The sequence below is a fragment of the Hemiscyllium ocellatum genome, chromosome 5 (assembly GCF_020745735.1).
Source record: "Hemiscyllium ocellatum isolate sHemOce1 chromosome 5, sHemOce1.pat.X.cur, whole genome shotgun sequence".
Taxonomy (NCBI): domain Eukaryota; kingdom Metazoa; phylum Chordata; class Chondrichthyes; order Orectolobiformes; family Hemiscylliidae; genus Hemiscyllium; species Hemiscyllium ocellatum.
Genome location: NC_083405.1, coordinates 122,260,794 through 122,288,316, shown reverse-complemented (window position 1 = coordinate 122,288,316; position 27,523 = coordinate 122,260,794). Strand labels below are relative to the sequence as shown.

The following is a 27,523-nucleotide window of genomic DNA, read 5'->3' as shown; positions in this document are numbered from 1 at the left end:
TTCCAATGTTCGGCTTCAATCTTTCCATTAATAAATGATTCTCTTCACTCTTTTCATCTCTCTTTTCTCTTTACTTTTCTCTTCACTCTTCTTTTTAAACTTCTGTCTTTTCTTCAAGTCATAGAGTCTATAGCATACTAAAAGCCCCTCTGCCCATCTAATCTATGCTGGTCAAAAACAACCATCAAGCTATTCTAATCCCATTTTCTATCTCTTGGCCCATAGCCTTGTGTACTTTGGCATCAGAGGTGTATAACTAAATGCTTCTTGAAGAATGAGGTATTTCTGCCTTTAACATTCTTACATGCAGTGAGTTCCAGATTTGCTCCACCCTCTGAGTGAATTTTTTTCTTCACATCCCCTTTAACTCCTCTGACTTTTATCTTAAACATATGCCTCCAGGTCATTGATGTATCCACCAACAGTTCCTTACTGTCTACACTGTTTTATGTGCCTTATAATTTTATACATCTCAATTATGTCCTCTCTTGTTCTCCTCTGTTCCGAGGAAAACAACCCCAGTCTGTCCAATCTCTCTTCATAACCAGAACTCTCGAGCTCAGGCAACATCCTGATAAACAAAATCACAAGCTGCTGGAAGAGCTTAGCAGGTCTGGCAGCATCTGTGAAGAGAAATCAAAGTTAATGCTTCAGGTCTGGTGATACTTCTTCAGAACTCATGGTAGCTAGGAAAATATCAGTTTATATGCAGAAGATAGGGTGGGGGTGAGGTAAGGGATAAATGATGCGTAAGGATGGAGACCAATGAGGGACAAGACTGGTGGGACAGACAAAGGAGTTGAAAGTAATCTGGCTGAGAATAGTTGGCTATGAATAGGTAGTGTGTAATAGTAGACTGTGATAACAAGGTTTGGTGTGTGTGGTGGGGGGGGGGGGGGGGGGGAGGACATTGGAGAGTTCAGGCCCTAAAATTATTGAATTCGATATTGAGTCAAAGGGCTGCAGGTTCCCCAAGCAAAAAATTAAGTGTTATCCTTCCAGCTTGCACTGAGCTTTGCTGGAGTACTGCAGCCAGCCTGAGATAGAGATGTTGGCCAGGAAACTTTGACATTATTTCATCTGGTAGTCTCCCTAACACCGCCCCGCTCCCCCTCAGTTCTACCTCCTTCTGAAAATCCACAAATAGGACTGACTGGGCAGACCCATTGTTTCAGCCTGCTCCTGCTTCACAGAACTCATTTCTTCCTACCTTGACTCGTTCTTTTCTCCCCTGGTCCAGTACCTGCCCATATACATCTGTGATTCCTCTGATGCTTCACACCAGTTTCCAAATTTCCAGTTTGCAGGCTCCAGCCACCTCCTTTTTATTGTGGATGTGCAATTCTTGTACACATCCATCTCCCACCGGGATGGTCTCAGGGCTGTCCACTTCCCGAAGCAAAGGCCTGACCCGTTCCCACCCACCACCCTCCTTCGCTTGGCTGAGCTAGTGCTCATTCTCGACAAGTTCTCTTTTAACTCCCCTCATTTTCTTCAGGTCAGAGGGGTGGCCATGGCTACTCGCACAGGCCCCAGTTATGCCTCTTCAAGGGGCATATAGAACATTTCTGGTTCCAGTTCTATTCTGACCCCCACCCACAACTCTTTCTCTGATGTATTGATGATGCCATCAGTACTACTTCCTCTTTTCATCTGGAATTGGAACAGTTAATCATTTTTGCTTCCAGTTTCCACCCCACTCTCACTTTCACCTGATCTACCTCTGATTCCTCCTTTCCATTCCTTGACATCTCTATTTCCAATGCTAGGATAGACTGGCCACTAATATCTACTATAAGCCCACTGACTCCCATAGCTACCTTGACTATACTCCATTTCATTCTTACAGACCTCAATCTCCGTCTCATATGTTCCAATGAGACCAACTTCGACATGCGAGCGTCTGAAGTGTCCACTTTCTTCCTCAACCTGCAGATTTCCCTAGCAATGTTGTCAACAGGATCCTCAACTGGGTTTGTCCCATCTCCGGCATTTTTGCTTTCACTCCCTCTCTTCCCTCCTGCAACAATGATAGGGTTCCCCTTGTCCTTACCGACTATCCTACATGCAGAAAATCATCCTCTGCCATTTCTGCCACCTCCAGTGAGATGCTACCACCAGATGCATATTCCCCTCGCCTCCCTTGTCCACATTCCACAGGGACTGTTCCCTCTGTGACACCATAATCCACTCTTCCTTCACTCCCAACACCCCCTATCACCCTCCACACAGCTCCATGGCACTTTCCCATGGAACTGCTGAAGGTGCCTGTTTACTTCCTCCCTCCTCAGTATCCTAGGGCCCAAACATACCTTCCACGTGAAGTAGCACTTTACTTGCACTTCTGATAATCTAGTCCACTGCATTCGCTGCTCACAATATGGTCTCCTGTACATTGGAGAAAGTAAGCATAGACTGGGTGACTGCTTCGCAGAACATCTAGTTCTTTCTGCAAAAAAATTCTTAAGCTTTCAGTTGCCTGCCACTTTAACACACCACTCTGTTCCCTGGCAACACCTCTGTCTCAGGCTTGCTGCAGTGCTCCAGCAAAGCTCGGTGCTAGCTGGAAGAATAAATCCTCATTTTCTGCTGAGGGACCCTGCAATCCTCCAGACTCAATATCAAGTTCAATAATTTTAGGGCCTGAACTCCCCCATATCCTCGCCCCCTATCACACACCAAGCTTTGCTGTCACATATCATTGTTATCACATCTTCCTGATGAAGGGCTTTTACCCAAAACTTTGATTCTCCTGCTCCTCAAATGCTGCCTGACCTGCTGTGTTTTTCCGGCACCACACTCTCAACTCTAATCTCTAGCATTTGCAGTCCTCATTTTCTCCTTTATTATCACATGGTCTGCCATTACACACTACCTATTATTAGTCACTAACACTCTCCACTTAACAACTATTCACCCTCCCAGCCAAATCGCTATCGATTCATTCGTCTGTCCAACTGTTCATTTGTTTCTTTGGGTTCCATCTCTACCTATCATTTACTCCTTACCCCTCCCCCATCCTATCTTCTGTATATAAACCAATATTTTCCTAGCTACCATCAATTCTGAAGAAGGGTGACCGGACCCGAAACATTAACTTTGATTTCTCTTCACAGATGCTGCCAGACCTGCTGAGCTTTTCCAGCAACTTCTGTTTTTGTTTCCGATTTACAGCATCTGTAATTCGTCCGGTTTTTATTTAACATTCTGATAAATCTCTTCTGCACCCTCTCCTATAATATAGACTCCAGAACTGCACACAATGCTCTTCTGTTACAAGATAACCTCCCTATTCCTTACCTCTGTGTCTTGGCTAATAAAAGCAAGCATCTCATATGCCTTGTTAAACACTTTATCTACCTGTTCTGCTCCCTTAAGAGAGGAGTGGACGTGCATTACAATGTCACTCTGATGCTCAGAGCTTCCCAGGGTCCTGCCGTTCATCATGTATTACCTTGCCTTGTTTGTCCTGCCCAAGTGCATCACCTCATACTTATCTAGATTGAATTCCATTTGCCACTGATCAGCCTTACTGATTGGTCCATCTCTATCCTCCAGTAATCTAGGATTATCCTCCTCACAATTTACCATCCCATCACTATTTGTATCAGCCCCAAATCTATTGATCAACCCTCCCTTATTCAAATCTAAATCATTTATATCAACCACAAACAGCAAAGGACACACCACTGATCTCTGCAGAACCCCATGAGGCACAGGCTTCTCATCACAAAAACACCCCTCAGCCATCACTCTCTGCCTTCTCCCCTCAACTTCACACTTGGTGACTTCTTTGAAAAATTCAAATCAAGTTGTTCAGACATGACATTCTCTTAGCAAAACCATGCTAACTATTCTTCATTAATTCTGTCCCTCAGAATTGCTTCCAATAGTTTCCCCACCATTGAGGTTAGACTGATTGGCCTATAGTTTCTAGTTTATCTCTTGCTTCCTTCTTAAATAACAGTACTACGCTGGCTGTCTTCCAGTAAACTGGCACCTCTGTGGGCAGAAAGGAATCGAAAATTATTGCCAGCACCCCTGCCTATTTCCTCCTTTGCCTCATTCAACAGCCTGGTGTACCATTCATCCAGTCCTGGAGATTTATCTGCCTTTAAGCTTGCCATAACATTAAGAACCTCCACTCTGTCTATGCTAATTTCTTTATGTTTTTCTCCCTGATTTCTATATGCACATTGTCCTCACCAGTGAACACCAGCACAAAGTATTCATTTCAAATCATACTTACAGCCTCTGGCTCCATGCACAATTATCATTGTGGTACTTTCATTGTTACCCTTTTAGTGTTCATGACCTTGTAAAGTAACTTGGAATTTTCCTTTATTTTACTTGCCATTATTCTGCCCTTTTTTTGCTCTCCTAATTTTACCCTTGCACATTCTGTACTCCTGTAGGGCACCTGCTGTTTTGAGCTGTCAATTTCGGCATTAAGCTTCACTTTTTCTCTTCGTCCAATACTGTATATCCCTTGATATCCAGGATTTGTTGCTCCACCTTTTATCCTTATTAAAACATGTTGGCCCTGTACTGTCACTATTCCCTTCCTGAGTGCTCCACTGCTTGGACATAGATTTACCAAAAAGGTATCTGCTCCCAGTTCACTTTGGCCAAATCAAACTTGATTTTATTAAAATTGGCCTTTCCCTAGATTAGAACTCTGATTTCTAGCCCATTCTTGGCTTTTCCATAACAACTTTATCGTTGTTTGCAAAATCCCTCTCCAGTAATAGTTCAAAAAATTGCCCGGATTCATTATCTAAAATTGACTCTTTGAGTGCTTCCCCCCTCCACCTCTAGTTAATTTGAAGAATTTGAAATCCCCTATTTAAGTATCCGAATACTTTTACACTTTCAGAGATTTGTCTATACACCTGCTATTCTATCTCTCCCATACTCTTAGAGGGCCTTTAGCATTGTAATTTTTCTTTCGGATTTTATGTTCTACTCATATGGCTTCATTTAAAGAGCCTTCTAAAATGTCAAAAAGGTTAGTCTAAAAGGAAATGGAAGCATATGTAAGGTTTAGGCAACTGAGGAATATAAATAAAACATGAAAGAAGTTAAACAAGGAGTTAGAGGGCTAAAAGAGGCCATGAAATCTGAAGGCATTTTATACGCATATTAGAAGCCAGAAGATGGCTGGGAATGGGTAGATCAAAAACAAAGGAGGGAATTTATGCATAAAGCGAGAGAAAGTAGGTGAGGTCTTTAAAGAATACTTTTCATAGATCTTCACCAAGGAGAAGGATGTTGATGACGGTAAGATTACAAAGGGGAATATTGATATTCTAGGGCATTTTGAATTTAAAAAGGAGGAGGTGTTTGGTGTTGCGAAAAACATTAAAGTAGATAGGTCCAAGGGCCTGATGTGATCTGAAGATACTTAAGGAGGCAAGGGAGGAGATTACCTGGGCCTTGGCGGACAGCTTAGTTTCCTCTTTTGCCACGGGCAAGGTATCAGAAGACTGGGGAATAACCAACATTGTTCTTTTGTTCAAGAAAGGCAACAGGACTAATACAGGAAATTATAGGTCAGTGATACTTCCATCACTGATGGAACGATCACTGACCTATCCTAAGGGACAAGATTTACTTGCATTTGGAGAGAAAAATGCATTTACTCTGCAAGGATCAGTACTGGGACCTCTTTGTAATATATGTAAATAATTTGGATGAAAATGTGGGTAGTTTGATTAGTAAGTTTACAGATTACGTGATAATTGGTGGAATTGTAGATAGTGAGGAAAGTTGTTAAACGATGTAGCATGATATAGATCAGTTGGAAAGTTGGGTGGCAAAATGGTGTATGGGTTTATTCTGGACAAATGTGAGGTGATGCATTTTGGGAGGTCAAATGCAAGAGGGAAGTATACAGTAAATGGTAGGACCCTTAGGAGCTTTGATACACATAGGGATCTTCGGGGTGCAAGTCTATAACTCCCTGAAAATGGTAGCACATGCAGATAAAATGGTAAAGAAGCCGTATGTGCACTTACCTTCATTGGTCAAGACATTGAGGATAAAATTCGGCAAGTCATGTTGCAGCAGTATTAGAGTAGATCAGCTGTACAGAGATTGGACAAGGTTGGGGTTGTTTTGTTTAAAGCATAAGAGGCTGAGAACTTTATAGAAGCATATAAAAATAAGATTCATGGATAGGGTGGATAGATGGAGTCTTTTTCCTGGAATGGAAATGTCAGATATTAGGGGGTAAAAGGCAGAAGGGAGAAATTGGAAAGGAGATGTGTGAGGCAAGTCTTTTACTGTGCTTTATTATTCTATGTTCTATGCAAAATATACACTGGATTTTCTTTCAGTATTGTTGGATAATTCAGTTTAGGTATGTTACTTTTAATGTTGCAATTTTAGGATTAAAATAGTGTTTGGCTGAATTATATTTTTAAACATTTTTGAATTACACTAATTTTTAAAGTCTGGCACTCTTAGGACTGAGACTGTATTGGATTTCAGATTTCTGGGACACCTGGGTATATGGGATTAAGAGTTGTCTGAGTTAAATTAGTATGCTGATGTGCCATTGTAAATAATTGTTGTAGCCAGTATCTAGAGTGACATGTCATCAAGAAATATGCCACATTGAATTGGCGCAGTATTTGGTCAATAAGTCCGGATTTAATTTGACTGGAATGGAGTATGTTCAAAACTGTGCATCTTTTGGATAATCAGATTTTGGGCAATGAACCTATACTCCAAGTAAGGGGGGAAAATATTGTATTGCCTCAATTGTAATTGTGTTATTTATTAGGATTAATTTAAATTGCAGGCTGTGCTAGCCTTAGCTGCTTCCTGGACATCACGGCAGGTTGGAGAACGCACATTAACAGGCATAGTGATAGACAGTGGAGATGGAGTAACCCATTGTATTCCAGTGGTGAGTATAACATGTGAGTGTAAGTAATTATCATATCTGCTGCATGAGAAAAAACATTTGGTTTAGTTAGATCTTCAAACTGAATGTGATGTATGTTGCAATTAGTAATTAATACAACTAACAACCTTTCTGAGCAAGATTTATCAGCAAACATCTTTTGGATGAAGGACTAGTGAACACTGGAAATCACTGAAAAGCCCCTTGTGGCATTTGTTGAATGGCAGGTATTGAAGTATTGTGGCTTGTGTGATCCTTTCTCAGCCAACCTCCACCATGGTGCCTCAATACAAACCTTTTCTGCATTTGTGTAGAGACATGCACAATGCTGCATGTATGCTGAGGGAGTATCGTTTCTGGCACTATTCACTTAAACTCAGTAAATAAGGCTAATGCTTATCTTTTGGAGGTTTAACTTCACTAAAATAAAACAAACAGTAGTGAAAATTTTCAAAGACCAAATTTTGGTTTTAAAATCCAATGACAATACAGCAAATTGTGGGCAGATCCATGCCCTTTAGTGGTGTGGCAAGAAAGTAGAGAAAATACAGCAGAAATTATAAAATTGGAATCTTGATTTTGAGAAAAAAAATTCTGATGATTTTCCCTTTAGGGTTTAAACAGCAAGATCAAAACCTTGCTGATGAGCAGTGATTACTTTATTCCCCTGAATCTACATCTAATTATTAGCCCAATTTATCTCATTTCAGGTGTTCAGGACTCATTTTGGAGTCATACCTGGCACATAGGAAGATGGTTGTGGTTGTTGAAGGTCAGTCAACTCAACTCCAGGACATCTCTGCAGGAGTTCCTCAGGATAGTGAGCTAGGCCCAACCATCTTCAGCTGCTTCATCAATGACTTTCCCTGCATCATAAGGTCAGAAGTAGGGATTTTTGTCGGTGATTGCACAATGTTCAGCACCATTGAAGCAGTCAATGTCCAAATGGAGCATGGCCTGGACAATATTTGGCTAGAGCTGTAAAGTGGCAATTAACATTTGTACCATGCAAATGATAGGATTGACCATCTCCAATAAATGATTATGTAACATTGCTCCTTGACATTCAATGACGTTTCATCTCTGAATCCCCCACTATCAAAAGACCGTTGTGTTGGGGGGGTTACCTTTGACCAGAAATTCAACCGGACTTATCATATAAATACAGTGGCTACAAGAGTAGGTCAGAGGTGAGAAATACTACAGTGAGTAACTCACCTCCTGACTCCCCAAAGACACCAGTTAACCGCAAAGCTCAAGTCTGGATGTGATGGAATACCCTCTACCTGCCTGAAGAATGCAGCTCCCTCAACACTCAATAAGCTTGACATCTTCCAGGACAGAGCAACCTGCTCAATTGGCACAACATCCATTCCCTCCTTCACCGACACTCAAAAGCAGCAGTGTGTATTATCTACAAGATGTGGAGGTGCCGGTGTTGGACTGGGGTGGACAAAGTTAAAAATCACACAGCATGACGTTATAGTCAAACTGGTTTATTTGGAAGTACTATCTTTCGGAACACTGCTCCTTCATCAGGGAGAATCGTAAGACACATAATTCATAGCAAATTTATGTCTTTTGCTATAAATTCTGCATCTTATGATACTGCGCTACTGCTATGTGTTGAAGGAGCCGCACTCCGAAAGCTAGTACTCCCAAAGAAACCTGTTGGGCTATAACCTGGTGTTGTGTGATTTTTAACTTTATCTACAAGGTGCACCACAGAAATTCACCAAAGATCCTTAGATAGCACCTTCCAAACCCACGACCACTTCCATCGAGAAGGACAAGAATAGATACAGGAATAGTGTCAGAAGACTGGAGGACAGCAAATGTTGTCCCCATGTTCACTGGTCTATAACCCTGGTAATTATAAACCAGTGAGCCTTACTTTAGTTGTGGGTAAAGTGCTGGAAAAGGTTATAAGAAATAGGACTTATAATCATCTAGAGAGGAATAAGTTGATTAGGGATAGTCAACATGGTTTTGTGAAGGGTAGGTTGTGCCTCATAAACCTTATTGAGTTCTTTGAGATGGTGACCAAACACGTAGATGAGGATAAAGTGGTTGATGTGATGTATATGGATTTCAGTTAGGCATTTGATAAGGTTCCCCATGGTAGGCTATTGCACAAAATGTGGAGGCATGGGATTGAGAGTGATTTAGCAGTTTGGATCAGAAATTGGCTAGCTGAAAGAAGACAGAGGGTGGTGGTTGATGGGAAATGTTCATCCTGGAGTTCAGTTATGAGTGGTGTCCTGCAAGGATCTGTTTCGGGGCCACTGCTATTTGTCATTTTTATAAATGACCTAGATGGGGATAAGTTAGTAAGTTTACGGATGACACTAAGATCGGTGGAGTCATGGATAGTGCTGAAGGATGTTGCAGGTTACAAAGGGACATAGATAAGCTGCAGAGCTGGGCTGAGAGATGGCAAATGGAGTTTAATGCAGAGAAGTTTGAGATGAGTTATTTTGGAAGGTGCAACAGGAATAAAGAGTGTTGAGCAAATGGTAAGATTCTTGGTAATGTAGATGATCAGAGAGATTTCGTGTCCATGTACATAGATCCCTGAAAGTTGCCACCCAGGTTGATAGGGTTGTTAAGAAGGCACATGGTGTATTAGCTTTTATTGGTAGAAGGTTTGAATTTTGGAACCACAAGCTACTGCTGCAGCTATACAAAACTCTGGTGCAGCTGCACTTGGAGTATTGCATACAGTTCACTGCATTATAGGAAGGACGTGGAAGCTTTGGAAAGGGTTCAGAGGAGATTTACTAAGATGTTGTGTGGTATGGAGGGAAGGTCTTATGAGGCAAGGCTGAGGGACTTGAAGGTGTTTCATTAGAGAGAAGAAGGTTACGAGGTGACTTAATTGAGACAGTAGATAATCAGAGAGTTAGATAGGGTGGACAGTGAGAGCCCTTTTCCTTGAATGATGATTGGCTAGCATGAGGGGACATAGCTTTAAATTGAGTGGTGATTGATATAGGACAGATTTCAGAGGTAGTTTCTTTACTCAGAGTAGTAGGGGTGTGGAATGCATTGCCTGAAACAATAGTAGACTCGCCAACTTTCAGGGCACTTGAATGATCATTTGATAGACATATAGATGAAAATGGAATAGAGTAGGAAAGATGGACTTTAGATTAGTTCCACAGGTTGAAGCAACATTGAGGGGCGAAGGGCCTGTACTGAGCTGTAATGTTCTATGTTCTATGTCCTATGTTCTATGTTCTGTAAGACTGGCAAATACATGGGAATACCACTACCTGCATATTCACCTGTGAGCTTTTCACCATCCTGACTTTGAAATATATCACCATTCCTTCTCTGCTCCTGGGTCAAAATCCTGAAATCTCCTCCTGATCAGCATTGTGATTTTAGCGCATCGGGATAGTTAGCATATTTTCATAGTTTGGAATAGTGAACAGTCACGGGTATAGACATATTGCTGTATGGCACTATGTTATATCTTTGCCACACATACAGCATATGCTAGGTAAAAACAATGACCATATGCTGACAGCTTACTCAACCATCACACTGCATATACTTCAGCCACACAGCTTTGTGTGAAAGTCAAACGAACCTAAACTTTTGTGGATTGAAGGACGAACATGGTCAGTCAGGTGCGACTGCCAGAGTCAGAAAAGCTTGTCCAATTCTAGTTCTGGGGTTTGGCTACAGTCAGCCATGTAGGACAGGTGCAACCAATTAGGGATTACAGGTACATAATTTGACATGCTCTTGAGACATCAGTCCTGGAGATGGATAACTTTTGCTTTTAATGACATAAAGGGAGGGGGGCTGCATATGACAGTGGATGGAAGAGCAGCTCATGCTGATATAGTAGGAGGAGAATTAAGAAGGAGTGAGTGAGTAGGAAGTGTGGAGGCTTTGAGGTTGAGATCGTGAGATCAATGAGGACCATTGAATTGACACAATATGCACTATAATGGGAGTTGTAGTCTATGAGCCTTTTTGAGATGAGTACAGCGACAGAGTTAGAGTTGATGTTGGCCCTTTGAATGTGAATCAGCTATGAGAAGATGTGGCACTTGCCCTTGCAGATTGCGCATTGAGTTTCATGTGTGATATTGCATTAACCTCGGACCACAATCGCACTCCAGACTGGTTCATGGCCTTAATTTGCTTGTTAGCAGGATGAAGCACTGCCCTTCTTTCGACCAACCCAATCACAAGCACCACTAGGTCCCTGTCAATAAACCAAGAAGCTAATCTTTTCTGGACCATTCACTTGAGAAGTGATGGATCAGAAATACAGTGTGAAGAGCAGTTCCTTATGTAAGTTTGCTTTCTGAGCTGGAAGTTTCAATTTTCAGACGTTTCATCACCATACTAGATAACATAATCAGTGAGATTCCCGAAACCTAAACACATAAATAGAAAGTGGGTCACTAACACTAGTGCTTCACCAGAGGCTCACTGATGATGTTACCTGGTATGGTGACAAAATGTTGGAAAATGAACCTTCAAGCTAAGCAAGCAAACTTACATCCAGAACCTCAACCTGAGCTACAAATCTTTTCAAAACTCACCAGAAGTTCCTGACTTGCAGCTTCTAAAGTAATGTGCAGCTAGGATTAAATATAGCGTTAGTGGTATGAACATGACAGTCCTGGCAGAGGCTGTCATTTCCACCTTTGCTACTTCATTATTCCATGAGACAAGTGCTGAAGAGTTGCATGATTAATGAGAAGACAAGTGGAAGATTCATTAGATTAGAATTCCTACAGTTCGGAAAGGAGCCAGTTGGCCTAATAAGTCCACAACGACCCTCTGAAGAGTACCCATCAAGACCCATTCCCCTACCCTATATTTACCTCTGACTAATGCACCTAGCACTATGGGCAATTTAGCATGGCTAATCCACCTGACCTGCACATCTTTGGATTGTGGGAGGAAACCAGAGCACCCAGAGGATCCCACACAGACATGGGGAGAATGTGCAAACTCCACAGACAGTCACCCAAGGCAGGAATCGAACCCAGGACCTTGGCATTGTGAGGCAGCAGTGCTAACCATTGAGCCACTGTGCTACCCATTGCATGAGGAATGTTGCCACAAGCCAAAGTGTACAGGACATCATCAATCTTGCTCAGCAAAAAGTTACCAAAAAATGGAAGCATTTAGCTTTCTGTAATTTTAGATAATATGGGGTTGTAATGAGAATGCTCAAAATGGAGATTACTTGATAACTAATATTAATTGAAGTCAAAATGCCTCCCCTGGTTGGTGGGCTGGCTACGAGAGATAAGACTGACTGAAAAAAAGAAAAGATTACAAAAATAACTTTACAAAAAAATTTGCTCATGGGAAGTGTGCCTCACTGGCTGGGTCAGCATCATTTCCTCATTTCTAATGGTCTTTGAGAAAGTGATGGTAATGTTAGTGCACTCCCTTCTTGAATCACTGCAGTCCATGGTGGGGTCTATATACTCATACTGTTGTTAGAGGGGCGTTCCAGGATTTTTATCCAGTGATGCTGAAACATAGGGTTGAATCTTACTTTTCATTGGCTATTTGTCAGTTTCGTTGAGATTTTCACTGCAAGATCTGGTGTCATCTCTCACCACATCTTACCAAATATATCTCATGAACTACTGACTCCACCCCTATGGTGCCTGTCTCGTCTGATTCTAGCTTTGTCCTACTACTTACCCATTTTGGAACAACTTGTTAGTCATTGGCTATCAGCTGCAAGACAAGCATCTCTCATGCCCCTTGATTTTTAAAAGGCTTTGTGCACTCAGTTGAGCACTGGCACTCCGAGGTTGTCCTGTTAGGTGATAGACAGTCTTTCTAAAAATGTTTGAGAAGATAAAATTGGTGCTATGATCCTTCAATGGGGACCAGGAGGTCCTGATGCATGGATAGTACAGAGGAAGTGCATCCTTTTCCTGGAGGACCAGAGGAGGCCATGGCAACTAACACTGACAGCATGGTCTGACGTTGTCACTTCGATTAGTGAAATCCCCATGATCTGCAGCAACAGCCGGCACTAATGCAAAGAAGTCAATGACCATCTCCACTTTCTCAGGATAAGTTTCACAATCATCTCCCTGCCACTTCATACTCTGTCTCTACAACTGATCTACTCCCAGCAAGGCTCATGTGATGCCATTCTCGCCACTGCCTGCAACATCTTGCCTCACTTGCTCTTGTTCTCCTCCAGCTTCCCATGCTACCAACTCTGGATGGACTTTGCATTGCCTATTCACCCTCCTGGACTGCCTGATCGGTATGAACAGCAGCCCCAACCACTTTCACTTCATTCAGTCCCTCCCTTTCTCTCATTCCAGGAGAAAATATCCCTGAACAATGTGAAAATAGCTGGCAGGAATGCCGTGGTGCCTGATGTTAGACTCCTCACTTACTATTCGGGAGGTTTAAATTTGTTTGGTAGGGGGGTGGGAACCAGAGCTACATATCTGAGAGGGGGGTAGTTGCAGGTGGGGCAGTGACAGGATGTGGTGAATCTGTCGGGAAGGTTTTTCACATGATGAAACAAAGGGATCGATTAAAGTGTGTCTGCTTTAATGCAAGGTGTGTCAGAAATAAGAGTGATGAACTTAGAGCATGGATCAGTACTTGGGACTATGATATTGTGGCCATAACAGAGACGTGGGTTTCCCAGGGGCAGGAATGGTTGCTGGATGTTCCAGGGTTTAGAACATTTAAAAAGAACGGGAAGGGTGAAAAAAGAGGAGGGGGTGCAGCATTGCTAATCAGAGGGTGCATCACAGCTACAGAAACAAAGGCTGTTGAGGAAGGTTTGTCTACTGAGTCAGTATGGGTAGAAGTTAGAAACAGCAAGGGAGCAGCCACCTCATTGGGAGTTTTCTACAGACCCCCTAACAGCAGTTGGGAAATTGAAGAACTCAGGCCAGCAGATTTTGGGAAAAAAGTAGATGTAGCAGGGTTGTTGTTATGAGTGATTTCAACTTTCCCAATATTGACTGGAACCTCCTTAGTGCAGATGGTTTGGATGAAGCCTTTTTTGTCAGGCGTGTTCAGCAGTATTTCCTTACTCAGTATGCAGACAGGCTGACGAGGGGAGAGGCCATTTTGGATTTGGTGCTTGGCAATGTCAGATCTAGGCTTGGAGAACACTTTGGTGACAGTGACCACAACTGCCTCACATTTACCATAGCCTTGGAGAGGGAAAGGAGCAGTTCCCAAGGGAAGATATTTAATTGGGGAAAAGGAAACTATCAGACAGGAGTTGAGAAGTACAGACTGGGAGCAGTTGTTCCACAGGAAGGACACAGAAGACATGTGGAGACTGTTTAAGGAGCAGTTGTTGCAAGTGGTGCACAAATTTGTCCCTCTGAGACAGGTAAGAAGGGGTAAGATTAAGGAGCCTCGGATGACGAGAACAGAGGAGCTTCTTGACAAAAGGAAGAAGGCAGCTTATGTAAAGTGGAGGAAGCAAGGATCTAGCACAGCTTTAGCGGATTACAGGCTTGCTGGAAGGGAGCTCAGAAATGGACTGAGGTAATCCAAGAATGGCCACGAGAAAGGCTTGGCAGGAAGGATTAGGGAGAACCCAAAGCCATTTTACTCATATGTGAGGAATAAGACAATGATCAGGGAGAAGGTAGGGCCGATTAGGGATAGCGTAGGGAACTTGTGCATGGAGTCTGAGCAGATAGGGGAAGCCCTAAATGAGTTTTTTGCTTCAGTTTTCACTAAGGAAAGGGACCTTGTTGTGAATGAGAAGTTTGAGGAGCTGGGATACAGGCTTGAACAGATCAAGATTGATGAAGTTGATGTGCTGCAAATTTTGGCAAACATTAAAATTGATAAGTCCCCAGGGCCAGACCGGATTTATCTTTGGGAAGTGAGAAGGGTGGTTGATAAGCCGCTAGCAAAGATCTTTGCTTCCTCACTCTCTACAGGAGTCGTACCAGAGGATTGGAAGGAGACGAATGTTATTCCTCTTTTCAAGAAAGGTAACAGGGAAATCCCTGGCAATTACAGACCAGTCGGCCTATGTCTGTGATCAGTAAGGTTTAGGAATGAATTGTGAGGGATAGGATTTATGACTATTTGGAAAAGCATAGCAAGATTAAAGGCAGTCAGTATGGCTTTGTGAGGGGCAGGTCATGCTTAACTAATCTTATTGAGTTCTTTGAGGAGGTGACAAGACAGGCTAATGAAGGTTGAGCAGTGGATGTGGTGTATATGGACTTCAGCAAAGCATTTAGAGTCATAGAGTCATAGAGATGTACAGCATGGAAACAGACCCTTCAGTCCAACCTGTCCATGCCGACCAGATATCCCAACCCAATCTTGTCCCATCTGCCAGCACCCAGCCCATATCCCTCCAAACCCTTCCTATTCATATACCCATCCAAATGCCTCTTAAATGTTGCAATTGTACCAGCCTCCATCACATTCTCTGTTGATAAGGTTCCTCATGGTAGGCTCATTCATAAAGTGAGGAGGTATGGGATACAGGGCAATTTGGCTGGATTCAGAATTGATTGGCTGACAGTAAGCAGAGAGTGGTTGTAGCTGGAAAGTATTCTGCCTAGAGATCAATGTTGAATGGTGTCCTGCAAGGCTCTGTTCTTGGGCCTCTGCTCTTTGTAATTTTATAAATGACTTAGATGAGGAGGTTGAGGGGTGGGTTAGTAATGACACAAAGGTTGGAGGTGCTGTTGATGGTATCGTGGGCTATTGAAGGCTGCAGCGTGACATAGATAGGTTGCAGAGCTGGGCTGAGAAATGGCAGATGGAGTTCAACCTGGATAAATGCGAAGCGATGCATTTTGGAAGGTCAAACTTGAATGCTGAATATAGGATAGGATTCTTGGCAGTTTGGAGGAACAGAGGGATCTTGTTCAAATGCATTGATCCCTCAAAGATGCCATTCAAGTGGATAGGGTTGTTAAGAAAGCATATGATGTTTTGGCTTTCATTAACGGGGGATCGAGTTTAAGAGCCGCGAGATTTTGCTACAGTTCTACAAGTCCCTGGTGAGACCACACTTGGAATATTGTGTCCAGTTCTGGTCGCCCTACTAAAGGAAAGATACAGAGGCTTTGGAGAGAGTGCAAAGAAGCTTTACGAGGATGCTGCCTGGACTGGAGGGCTTGCCTTATGAAGAGAGGTTGATTAAACTCAGACTTTTCTCTCTGGAGAGAAGGAGGAAGAGAGGTGGCCTGATTGAAGCATACAAGGTAATGAGTGGCATGGATAGAGTCAATAGGCAGAGACTTTTCCCCAGGGCAGGATTGACTGCCACGAGGGGTCGTAGCTTTAAGATATTAGGAGGAAGGTATAGAGGGGGTGTCAGAGGTAGGTTCTTTACACAGAGAGTTGTGAATGCATGGAATATGTTGCCAGCGGTCGTGGTGAAAGCAGAGTCATTGGGGACATTTAAGCGGCTGCTGGACATGCACATGGACAGCAGTTAATTGAGGGGTGCGTAGGTTAAGTTTTTTTTATTTTAGATTAGGATTAATCCTCGGCACAACATCTTGGGCTGTTCTGTGCTGTACTTCTCTATGTTCTATGTTCTACGTTCTACTCTGAGGAGACAATCTGTCCCTCATATAAGAAGACCCAGACTGTTTGTGTGGGGATACTGAGACAACCTTGTCCTGCCAATTGTGTAAGTACCATTCTTCCATCCAAGACAACTCTCACGTTAACCTCCCTGTCAGTCTCAGTCATTGGACACTACTTTCAGCTGTTGACCGCAAAATGTCTCTCTCGTGTTTTGCAGGGCTCTTGGGTTCTCAGTGGAAGATGAACTGCTTTGCACCTCCTTGATCTCTGGGGAAAGAGTTCTGAGGATTCAGAAGAAGCATCAGCAAAGCTGTCTTCTTTATAACCCAGAACAAATACTGATGCCTTGGTGGGAATGTTAGCATTAGAAAGTTTGGAAGTACTTGCTTGCGAACCCCTCATTTCCTTCTCAGGCTATTCCAGAGTGGCTGGGCCCTCCACCTCTGCCCTCTCTGCCTCCCTTTGACCATTGGAAGTTCAATGTCAAGTTTGCTTGCAGAGGGTGGTCGGACAGGAAACTGCATTTTAATAAAGTGACATGTGTAATTAATGAGATTGTTAACAAGCAATATTCCCGCTGAATAGGCAACCTATTGCTGCTGAGTGAGAATCTCACCTCGACACCCAGAACTTAATTAAAAGATAGTAAGGTTAACATTAAAACATTGAGATAGGCCTCCCTGAACTTCTTACATCATTCCTCCATATTTCTCACCATAGCCCACATGGTTCAGGCCTTCATAATATTCGCCACATTTACAAGTCAGGATTATATGTGGCTGGGAAGGAAATTATGGCAGTGATATTCTCATATATTTGTTGCTCTGTCTTTGTCCCATTTATAGGGAATAAGGGATGGGCCAGGAATTCCCAAACAGAAGCAATATTATTAACCAAATCCTTAACTGTTTGAAAAAAAATGTGATAAATAACTGAACAATTTATAACAAGTTTAAAGGGTGTTTAGCTTTTCCATCAAACTGGATCATGCATAATGCTATTTGACAAAAAGGTTAACCTGTCTATAGAATAGGATTGCCACTTGCCAGCCTGTAATAGTTGAAGAGTGTGGTGCTGGAAAAGCACAGTCAATTAGGCAGCATCCGAGGAGTAGGATAATCGATGTTTCGAGCATACGCCCTTCATCAGGAATGAAGCTTGTGGTCCAAGGGGGCTGAGAGAGAAATGGGAGGGGAGTGGGACTGGGGATAAAGTAGCTGAGAATGCGATAGGTAGACGACGTTAGGGGTGAAGGTGATAGGTTGGATACGAGGGTGGGAGGGAAGATGGACAGGCCAAGAGGGCAGTGCTGAGTTGGAAGGTTGGATCTGAGATAAAGTGGGGGGGAGGGGAACTGAGGAAACTGGTGAAATCCACATTGATTTCGTGTGGTTGGAGGGTCCCAAGGTGGCAGATGAGACATTATAAGGGTTTGAGGAGGCACAGGACCTGCATGTCCTTGGCGGAGTGAGAGGGGGAGTTAAAGTGTTCGACAATGGGGCGATGGGGTTGTTTCGTGTGAGTATCCCAGAGATGTTCTCTGAAGCGTTCCACAAATAGGTGATGTCTCCCCAATGCAGCGGGGACCACATTGGGAGCACCGGATACAGTAGATGATGTGTGTGGAATTGCAGGTAAATCTCTGATGGATGTGGAAGACTCATGGATGGAGGTAAGAGGGGAGGTGTGGGTGCAGGTTAGTAATTTTTGTGGTGGCAGGGGAAGATGCCGCGAGGGGAAGGTGGGTTGGTGGGGGGGGGTACACCTAACAAGGGAGTTGCAAAGGGACACACCAAACCACCATGCCCTCTGGCAGCTTCTCCTGCCACCGCAACAATTGCAAAACCTGCACCCTCACCTCCTCCCTTACCTCTGTCCAAATCCCCAAAGGAGCCTTCCACATCCATCAGAGATTTACCTGCTCTTTCCCACATGTCACCTTCTGTATCCGTTGCTCCCGATGTGATCGCCTCTACATTGTGGAGTCAGACGTCGACTTGCGGAATGCTTCAGAGAACATCTCCGAGACAAATGCACAAAACAATCCCATTGCCCCGTGGTTGAAACTTTAACTCCCCCTCCCACTTCACCATGGACATGTAGTCCTGAGCCTCCTCCAACTCCAAACCCTTACCACCTAATGTCTGGAAGAAGAACGCCTCATCTTCTGCCTTGGGACCCTCCAACCACACGGGATCAATGTGGATTTCACCAGTTTCCTCATTTCCCCTCCCCCCACCTTATCCCAGATCCAACCTTCCAACTCTGCACTGTCCTCTTGACCTGTCGTACTTGTCCATCTTCCTTCCCACCTATCCGCTCCACCCTCCCCTCTGACCTTTCACCTTCACCTTCTACCTATTGCCTTCTCAGCTACGTTCCCTCCAGACTCCCCACCCTCACCCTCCTCATTTATCTCTCAGCTCCCTTGGGCCACAAACCTCATTCCTGATGAAGAGCTTATGCTCAAAACATCAATTCTTCTGCTCCTCAGATGTTGGCTGACTGGCTGTGCTTTTCCAGCACCATAATCTTCGACTCTGATCTCCAGCATATGCAGTGCTCACTTTCTCCCAGCCTATAATAGTTGCCTATTGCTAAGAACATGATAAGTTGTTGCTTGAAGTGCTGTTGACTTTGGGGTAATTTTACTTTGCTCTCTGTCACAACTTTCTCTCAGTTCCAATATGTTTTGTTTTGATCTATATACATGCTTTGGCATAAAATTTAATGTTATAACTTCCACGGCCTTTTTTAGATTCTGTGTGCCTCACGAATGTTTAGCCTAATTCAGGAAACTTCTGATGAAGAGTCATCACACTTGAAACGTTAACTCTATTTTCCCTCTACAGATACTACCAGACCTGCCGAGTTTCTTTAGCAATTTCTGCTTTAGTTAAGGAAAGTTGCTACAGGTTGGCCACCTTATGCTGATCACAAATCCCATGTAGAGTGCAATGTGCTGAAATTTACAATCACCACAAATTCCAGTACAAAAACCCACTGAAGAAATGTGGGTGTGTATGTAAATACTTAGCACTGTTTGTTGATTATTGATTGCAAGATTTGGGCTGCTACAGTGTACTAGTAATGCAATGAATACTGAGTACAGTGGCAAGAGTCCTGAACAACCAAATGCGTATGAATTACGTGGAATTTTTTGATTGTTGGTGTACCCATCAAGGCAAGGGTTGAATTTTTCATTACACAGCTGACTTAATACTTCTAAATTGTGAATGGCTTTGAAGGTTCAGAAGGTGCTATAAAGTTCTGTTTCAATAACTGGTTATTGATAGAGGAGTATCTTTGGTAGCAATGGGAGTTTAGTCATTTTTTTTCTTGTCAGATTATGATTTCTGTCTTTACCTGTGGCATTGATGGGTTGTGTTAAGAAATAATGTCATAGAGTCACAGAGATGTACAGCATGGAAACAGACACTTTGGTCCAACTTGTCCATACCGAACAGATCTCCTAAATTAATCTAGTCCCATTTGTCAGTATTTGGTCCATATTCCTCTAAACCCTTTTTATTCATGTACCCATCCAGATGTCTTCTAAAAGTGGTAATTGTACCAGCCTCCATCATTTCCTCTGGCAGCTTGTTCCATACACACACCACCTTCTGTGTGAAAAAGTTGTCTCTGAGGTTCCTTTTATATCCTTGCCCTCTCACCTTAAACCTATGCCCTCTAGTTTTAGATGCCCCTCACCTACGAAAAATACCTTGATGATTCACCTTATCCATGCCCCTCATGATTTTATAACCTTCCATAAGGTCACCCTTCATCCTCCGACACTCCAGAGAAAATAGCCCAAGTCTGTTCAGCCTCTCCCTATAGTTCAAAAACTCCAATTCTGGCAACCTCCTTGTAAATCTTTTCCAAACCTTTTCTAGTTTCACAATATCTTTCCTAAAGCAGGAGACCAGAATTGAATTCACTATTCCAAAAGTGGCCTAACCAATGTCCTGTACAGCTCTGCAACCTATCTATGTCACGCTGCAGCCTTCAATAGCCCACGATACCATCAACAGCACCTCCAACCTTTGTGTCATTACTAACCCACTCAATACACTGACCAATAAAGACAAGCGTACCTGTGACTCCACTTTCAAGAAACTATGAACCTGCACTCCAAAGTGTCTTTGTTTAGCACCATTCCCCAGGATCTCACCATTAAGTGTATAAGTCCTGCCCTGATTTGCCGTATCAAAATGTAGCACGTCACATTTACCTAGATTAAACTCCAACTGGCATTCCTCAGCCCATCTGATCATGTACTCTGAATAACCTTCTTCACTGTCCATTACATCACCAATTTTCTTGTCATCTACAAATTTACTAATCATACCTCCTATATTCACATCCAAATGATTTATATAAATGACGAAAAGCAGTGAACTAAGAATTTTTAAAAATGTTGTGGTTTAGTCTAAGAGATTGGCTATTCCATTGGATTGCCTACTGATTATTATTAGGAGAAAGTGAGGACTGCAGATGCTGGAGACCAGAGTTGAAGAATGTGGTGCTGGAAAAGCAGGCCAGGCAGCATCCGAGGAGCAGGAGAATTGATGTTTCGGGCATAAGCCCTTCTTCAGGAATGAGGCTGGTGTGCCAAGCGGGCTGAGATAAAAGGTGGGGGGGGTGGGGACATTTGGGGGAGGGGCACTGGGAATACGATAGGTGGAAGGAGGTGAGGGTGATAGGCCGGAGAGGGGGTGGGGGCAGAGAGGTCGGGAAGAAGATTGCAGGTCGAGAGGGCGGTGCTGAATCCGGGGGTTGGGACTGAGATAAGGTGGGGGGAGGGGAAATGAGGAAGCTGGAGAAATCTACATTCATCCCGTGTGGTTGGAGGGTCCCTAGGTGGAAGATGAGGCGCTCTTCCTCCAGGCATCGTGTGGCCAGGGTCTGCCGATGGAGGAGGCCAAGGACCTGCATGTCCTTGGGGGAATGGGAGGGGGAGTTAAAGAGTTCAGCCACAGGGCGGTTGGGTTGGTTGGTGCAGGTGTTCCAGAGGTGTTCCCTGAAATGTTCCGCAAGTAGGCGGCCTGTCTCCCCAATGTAGAGGAGACCACATCAGGTGCAGCGGATACAGTAAATGATGTGTGTGGAGGTGCAGGTGAATTTGCGAGGAGGTTGAACAGTTCATCCACTTTACTAACACCTTCCACCCCGACCTCAAATTTACCTGGACCGTCTCAGACTCCTCCCTCCCTTCCTAGACCTCTCCATTTCTATCTCGGGCGACCGACTCAACACAGACATTTACTACAAACGACCGATTCCCACAGCTACCTGCAATTTTCCAACACCACACTACTGATTGTTATTGTCTGGACCTGGATTCTGATCTGGATCTTTTGTTTAAAGGAAACTCCCTCTGTTAATTGGAAAATTATTGTGTGGAATGACTTTTTGTCAGTTCCGAGGTACTTCTTGATGAGGAAGCTTCATATGACATCAAGATGTTTTTTAAATTATACTAGGCTGGCCTTAATTGCTCTATTGGATGTCTATTCCACATAATAATGGTACAGTAAAGGAGAATTTCCTGATAATCTCTTCTAAACTTGCACACCATTAAAAACAAATTATCTAGTTTTATCACATTGCTGCTTGTTGGACCTTACCGTGTGCAAATTAGCTGCCGTGTTTCCCACATTACAAAAGGGACTAATTCAAAAAAATATATAGAACATAGAACATAGAACATAGAAGGATACAGCGCAGTACAGGCCCTTCGGCCCTCGATGTTGCGCCGACCGAGTCCTACCTAACCTATACTAGCCCAATAACTTCCAAATGCCTATCCAATGCCCGCTTAAATGAACATAAAGAAGGAGAGTTCACCACTGATACGGGCAGGGCATTCCATGAACTCACAACCCGCTGTGTGAAGAATCTACCCCTAACATCTGTCCTATACCTACCACCCCTTAATTTAAAGCTATGTCCCCTAGTAACACCTGACTCCATTAGCGGTAAAAGGTTCTTAGTATCTACCCTATCTAAACCCCTAATCATCTTATACACTTCTATCAGATCTCCCCTAAACCTTCTCTTCTCCAATGAGAACAGCCCCAAGTGCCTCAGCCTTTCCTCATAAGATTTTCCTACCATTCCAGGCAACATCCTGGTAAACCTCCTCTGCACTCGTTCTAAAGCTTCCACATCCTTCCTATAGTATGGCGACCAAAACTGCACACAATACTCCAGATGAGGCCTAAATACTCCAGATGAGGCCTAAATATCTCCTATGCTGCCAAGTATTGTATAATACCCTGAGGGCATGAAAGGTGTTGGTTAAATGAAAGTCTTTCTTTACTTCTCTAATGTGAACTTGTGTCTCTATTATTGTTGAATTTGACATAAGAAATAGAGCAGGAGAAGACAATAGGGCCCACCAATCAATATAATCCATGGCTGATCTTCAGTTTCAGCTTCTGTTTCCTGCATGCTCCCCATACCCCTTGATTGCACATCTTGTATACCTCTGAGACCCTTTCTTTGCCTTTCAAGGTTATAAAGCAAATTAAATCTCTTCAATTTTTTTCTCAAATCCTGTTCTTAACATTGGGAGTTAGCCTTCAGGAACATCCCTATACTGCTTCCAGTTTTTGAATGTGTCTTTTTAAATTTTATGATGTTGGATGGACTAGTTGAGGTTTACTCAGCTTAGAGCATGTAAAGTTTTGATCGTTACCTTAAATGGAGACATTTGAAGGGTTCCAAATGTTGAAGGATTGTGTAGTGGAATCTTCAATTTCATGGCAAATCACTTTGAAGTCTATTGCAATGGGGATTCTGGAGATTCCTCATGCGCAACTCCCATATATGCTGGAATAACCACTGAATGGCTGTCAGAAAATCTGGTCCAATAAACCTTTATTACAGTAAGGGGTTAAGGTGAAGTGAATTTAAAACTTCAAAATGTTTAGAAAACTGTTATGTAAGCGGTAAGTGACTGAGAATTGATGGGAGGAGGTGTTAGATGATTACAAGTAATGTGTAAATGGAATGTAAATGTATATAGGTCAGTGAAGAGGCAGGAGTTCATTCATAGGGCAGGCTGCTGAAAAGACGTTTTTACATTAATTGCTGATGAATAGGACGCTTTGCTTACCCAATTTTATTTTCTGCATGAGTAAACTCTTGGTGTAATTACAGACATGAAAAGCTAAAAGATATGGAATGTTCTATTAAACCACTGGGAAAGCTAGTAATGTGGCATGGTTGAACTCCAATAGACCAGACAAATCAAGTACAGTGAGGAAAAAAAACACATCACTAAAAGACTAGAGAAATGGGAGGGGGTCTTGTGGTGTCATTAGGATTTGAGTAGTTTGACAACAGAGAAACAGCACCTTCTAATTTCCACAAAATCTGTTCCAGAAACTAAACAAAGAAGAACACGTCAGTTAGATTGTAGCAAATAAATGTTGCAACAAAAAGTCCAATACAGTGCCACTTTGAAGATAGTCACAACTTATGCATCAATAAAAGTTGAAGTAAAATTGAAATGCTCCAGATCAAGATCCATTCGGAAGTACTTCTGGCATTGTAAATCTAATACGATCTCTGAGAAGAGCATAAGATGGATGAGCAGGAGTAGGCTCTTTGGTCCATTGAGTCTGCTCTGCCATTCGATGAGATCATGGTTGATATGATAAACTCAACTCCATTTGCCTACTTGTTCCCCATAACCCATCACTTCCTACTGATTAAAAGTCTGTCAATCTCAACCTTGAATATATTTTACAATTATGCTTTATATTCCTCTGTGGTAAAGAATTCCATCTAACAGAAGAAACTCTCTTTGCCTCTGTCCTAACTGGGTGACTCTTTACATTGAGATTATGTACTCTGTCCATAGACTCTCCCACAAATTGAAGAAACCTCTCGACATTTACCCTGTCAAGACCCCTAAGAATCGTATATATTTCAATAAGTTTGTATCTCAATGTTCTAAAGTCAACATACTCAACTTGTCCCCAGAAGAAAATTCCTTCATGCCCTGATAAACTGAGTGAACCTGGACTTTGTCCAATGCTAGTATATTTTTTCTTAGATAAGAAGATCAGAACTGTTTACAGTATTCCAGCTGTAGTCTAGCTAGTGCCTTGTATAGCTGTAGCAAGGCTTGCCTATTTTTATACACCAGAGCTGAAAATGTGTTGCTGGTTAAAGCACAGCAGGTTAGGCAGCATCCAAGGAACAGGAAATTTGACATTTCGGGACAGAGCCCTTCATCAGGAGCCCTTCATTCCTGGTCCAGCATCTGCAGACCTCACTTTTTACTCGAATATTTTTATACACCATTCCTTTTCAAACAAAGATCAGCATTCCATTTGTGTTTTCTATTGCTGAACTTTTCTATCCCAATTTTTTTGTGATTTATACACAAAAATCCCTCTGTGTTAGCACTTTCTGTGGTCCTAAACAATCCTATGTGTTCTAGTTTTAGTTACTGAATTCTTGTTTCGGAGTTTATTAAAAGCATTCTGAAAATCCAAGTATAGCACATCCACTGGTTCTCCTTTTATTCACGCTTCAGAAAACATCCTCAAAAAAATCCATCAAGTTTGTCACTACATGATTTTATTTCACAAATCCATCTTTGCATAGCCCAATGTTGCCATTAATTGTTTCCTGCCATTTTCTAACTTTTTTTTTCCCTTGAGCTGAGGTCTTTCCTTGCAATACAGGAAATAAATGCAGCAAGTTGATACTGAACATTTGCTTTGCTGACCCTAGCAATTGACATAATTTACCCATTGATGGATTTTGTTTTTCATTGAATGATTGATTTAGTTCATTTACAACTACTTTCTATCTTGTGTTTTGGTATCTTTAGTTAATTGCATATACAGATTAACCATCATCTTATTAAATGGCAGAACAGGTCCGAAGAGCAGAGTAACACCATAAAACCAGAAGAGTTAAGAACAGAATTAGGATGTTAGGCTGATCTGGTCTGCCATTCGATAATGGTTGATATGTTTCTCAATGCCATTCTCTTGCTGTTTCCCTGGCACTCTTGATCCCCTTACTAATGAAGAACATATCTATCTCTGTCTTAAATGCAGTCAATGACTTGGCCTTCACAGACCTCTGTGGCATTGAGTTTCAAAGATTAACCACCCTCTGGCTGAAGAAATTCCTCCTTATCTCAGTTCTAAAGGGTCATCCCTTTACTCGGAGTCTGTGTCCTTGGGTCTTAATCTCTCCTGTCAGTGGAAACATTTTCTCCACGTCCACTGTATTCAGGCTTCTCAATATTCAGTAAGTTTCAATCAGATCCCCTCTCATCCTTCTTAACTCCATTGAATATAAACTCAGAATACTCAGCCACTTCTCATAAGACAAACCCTTCATGTCCCAGATCATTCTTGTAAACCTCCATTCAATGTCAGCACATCCTTCCTTAGATATTGGGCTCAAAACTGCTCTCAGTATTCCAAATGTGGTCCAATTAGAGCCTTTTACAGCCTCTTCAGTACATCTCTACTGTTGTATTCTTGCCCTTTTGCAATGTAAGTCAACATTGCAGTTGCCTTCCTAACTGCTAAATGAACTTGCATGTTAAACTTAAAAGAATCCTGAACTAGGACTCAGATTTTGAAGCCTGTCCCCATTTAGAAAATAGTCTGTCTCTATTCATCCTACCAAAGTTATTAACCTCACATTTCCTCACATCGTGTTCAATCTGCCACTTCTTTGCCAACCTTTCTAGTCTGCCTGAGTCCTCCTGCAACCTCACCACTTCTTCAATACTACTTGATCCTCCATCTATCTTTCAGTCATCTGTAAACTTAGCAACTATGCCCTCATCCCTTTGTCCAGTTCGTCAATGTATAATGTGAATTGTTGTGATTCCAACACGGACCCCTGCACTAGTGACCAGCTACCAACCTGACAAAGATCCCTTTATCCACACTCTCTGTCTTCTGTCAGTTAGTCAGTCAGTCCATGCCAATACCGTGCTCCTAACACCATATGCTCTTATCTTACTTAGCAGCCTCCTGTGTGGCACCTTTATCACAAGCCTTCCAAGAATCCAAATAGATCATGTCCACTGGCTCTCCTTTGTCTAACTTGCTCATTACCTCCTTGAAGAATTATATCAGGTTTGTCAGGCATGACCTCTAATGATGAAGCTCCATTTTATTCCCGTCTTCTGCCTCCCTCCCTTCTTAAACAAGGATGTTACACTAGCGATTTTCCAATCCTCCAGAGATCTTTCTGACTCCACTAATTCCTGAAAGATCACCATCACAGTCTCCTCAGCTATCTCCTTCAGAAGTTGACATTGTATTCCATTTGGTTTGGATGATTTAGCTTCCCTAGCACCTCCTTAGTGATGACCATTACACTCACCTCTGTCCCGATTGTCTTGAAGTTCTGGTATGCTTCTGGTGTCTTCCACTGTGAAGATGGATGAGCACAATTCTGCTGCTGATGTTAGCCCACAAGGGTCAAGAAAGCCCAGTCTTGAGTTGCTAGATCTGTTCGAAATCAGTCCTATTTAGAATGGTAATAGTGCCATAGAACAGATTGTGAGCTATTATCAATGTGAAGTCTCCACAAGGTCTGTGTGATGGTCATTCTTACTGGTATTATTGTGGACAGATACATTTGCAGTAGTGAGATTCGTGTGGATGAAGAAAAGTATGTTTTGCACTCTCATTTGTTTCCTCATCACCTGCCAGAGACCCAGTCGATCAGCAATGTCCTTTCGATTAGCTTGATCAATAGAGTTGCTCCAAGTTACTGTTGCTTGTGGACATGGAAATTCTTTATCCAAGATACAGTGTGCCTTTGAGACTTTCAAGTGTTACTCATCATGCAGAAGCAGATAGTCATCAGCTGAGGGAGGAAGTGTGTGGTAATCAACAGTTTCCTTGTCCATTTTGTCACCATGTGCCCATGGTGGAGGTAGAGAGCTGAAACACTTTTAAAAGCTATCCAGCCTTGTACCTGAACTGCTGTACACTTCAGGGCTGTTCACTGTGTGCAGGAAAATGGTACTAGAAAGGGCATCTAGGTATCTTTGGGGTGACATGGACA

The 27,523-nt window shown here is 42.7% G+C and overlaps 1 protein-coding gene across 2 annotated transcripts in view; it reads left to right on the top strand.

Moving 5' to 3' along the window:
• LOC132816149 (actin-related protein 3B-like) overlaps nt 1–27,523 on the top strand; it is a 181,096-nt gene that overhangs the window by 111,581 nt on the left and 41,992 nt on the right. The window contains exon 6 of one of the 2 annotated variants that reach the window (XM_060825622.1): nt 6,806–6,913. The exons of the other annotated variant lie outside the window; for it this stretch is intronic. Within the exon in view, the coding sequence (XP_060681605.1) occupies nt 6,806–6,913 (108 nt within the window). The remainder of the gene's footprint in view (nt 1–6,805; nt 6,914–27,523) is intronic. 2 annotated transcript variants of the gene reach the window in all.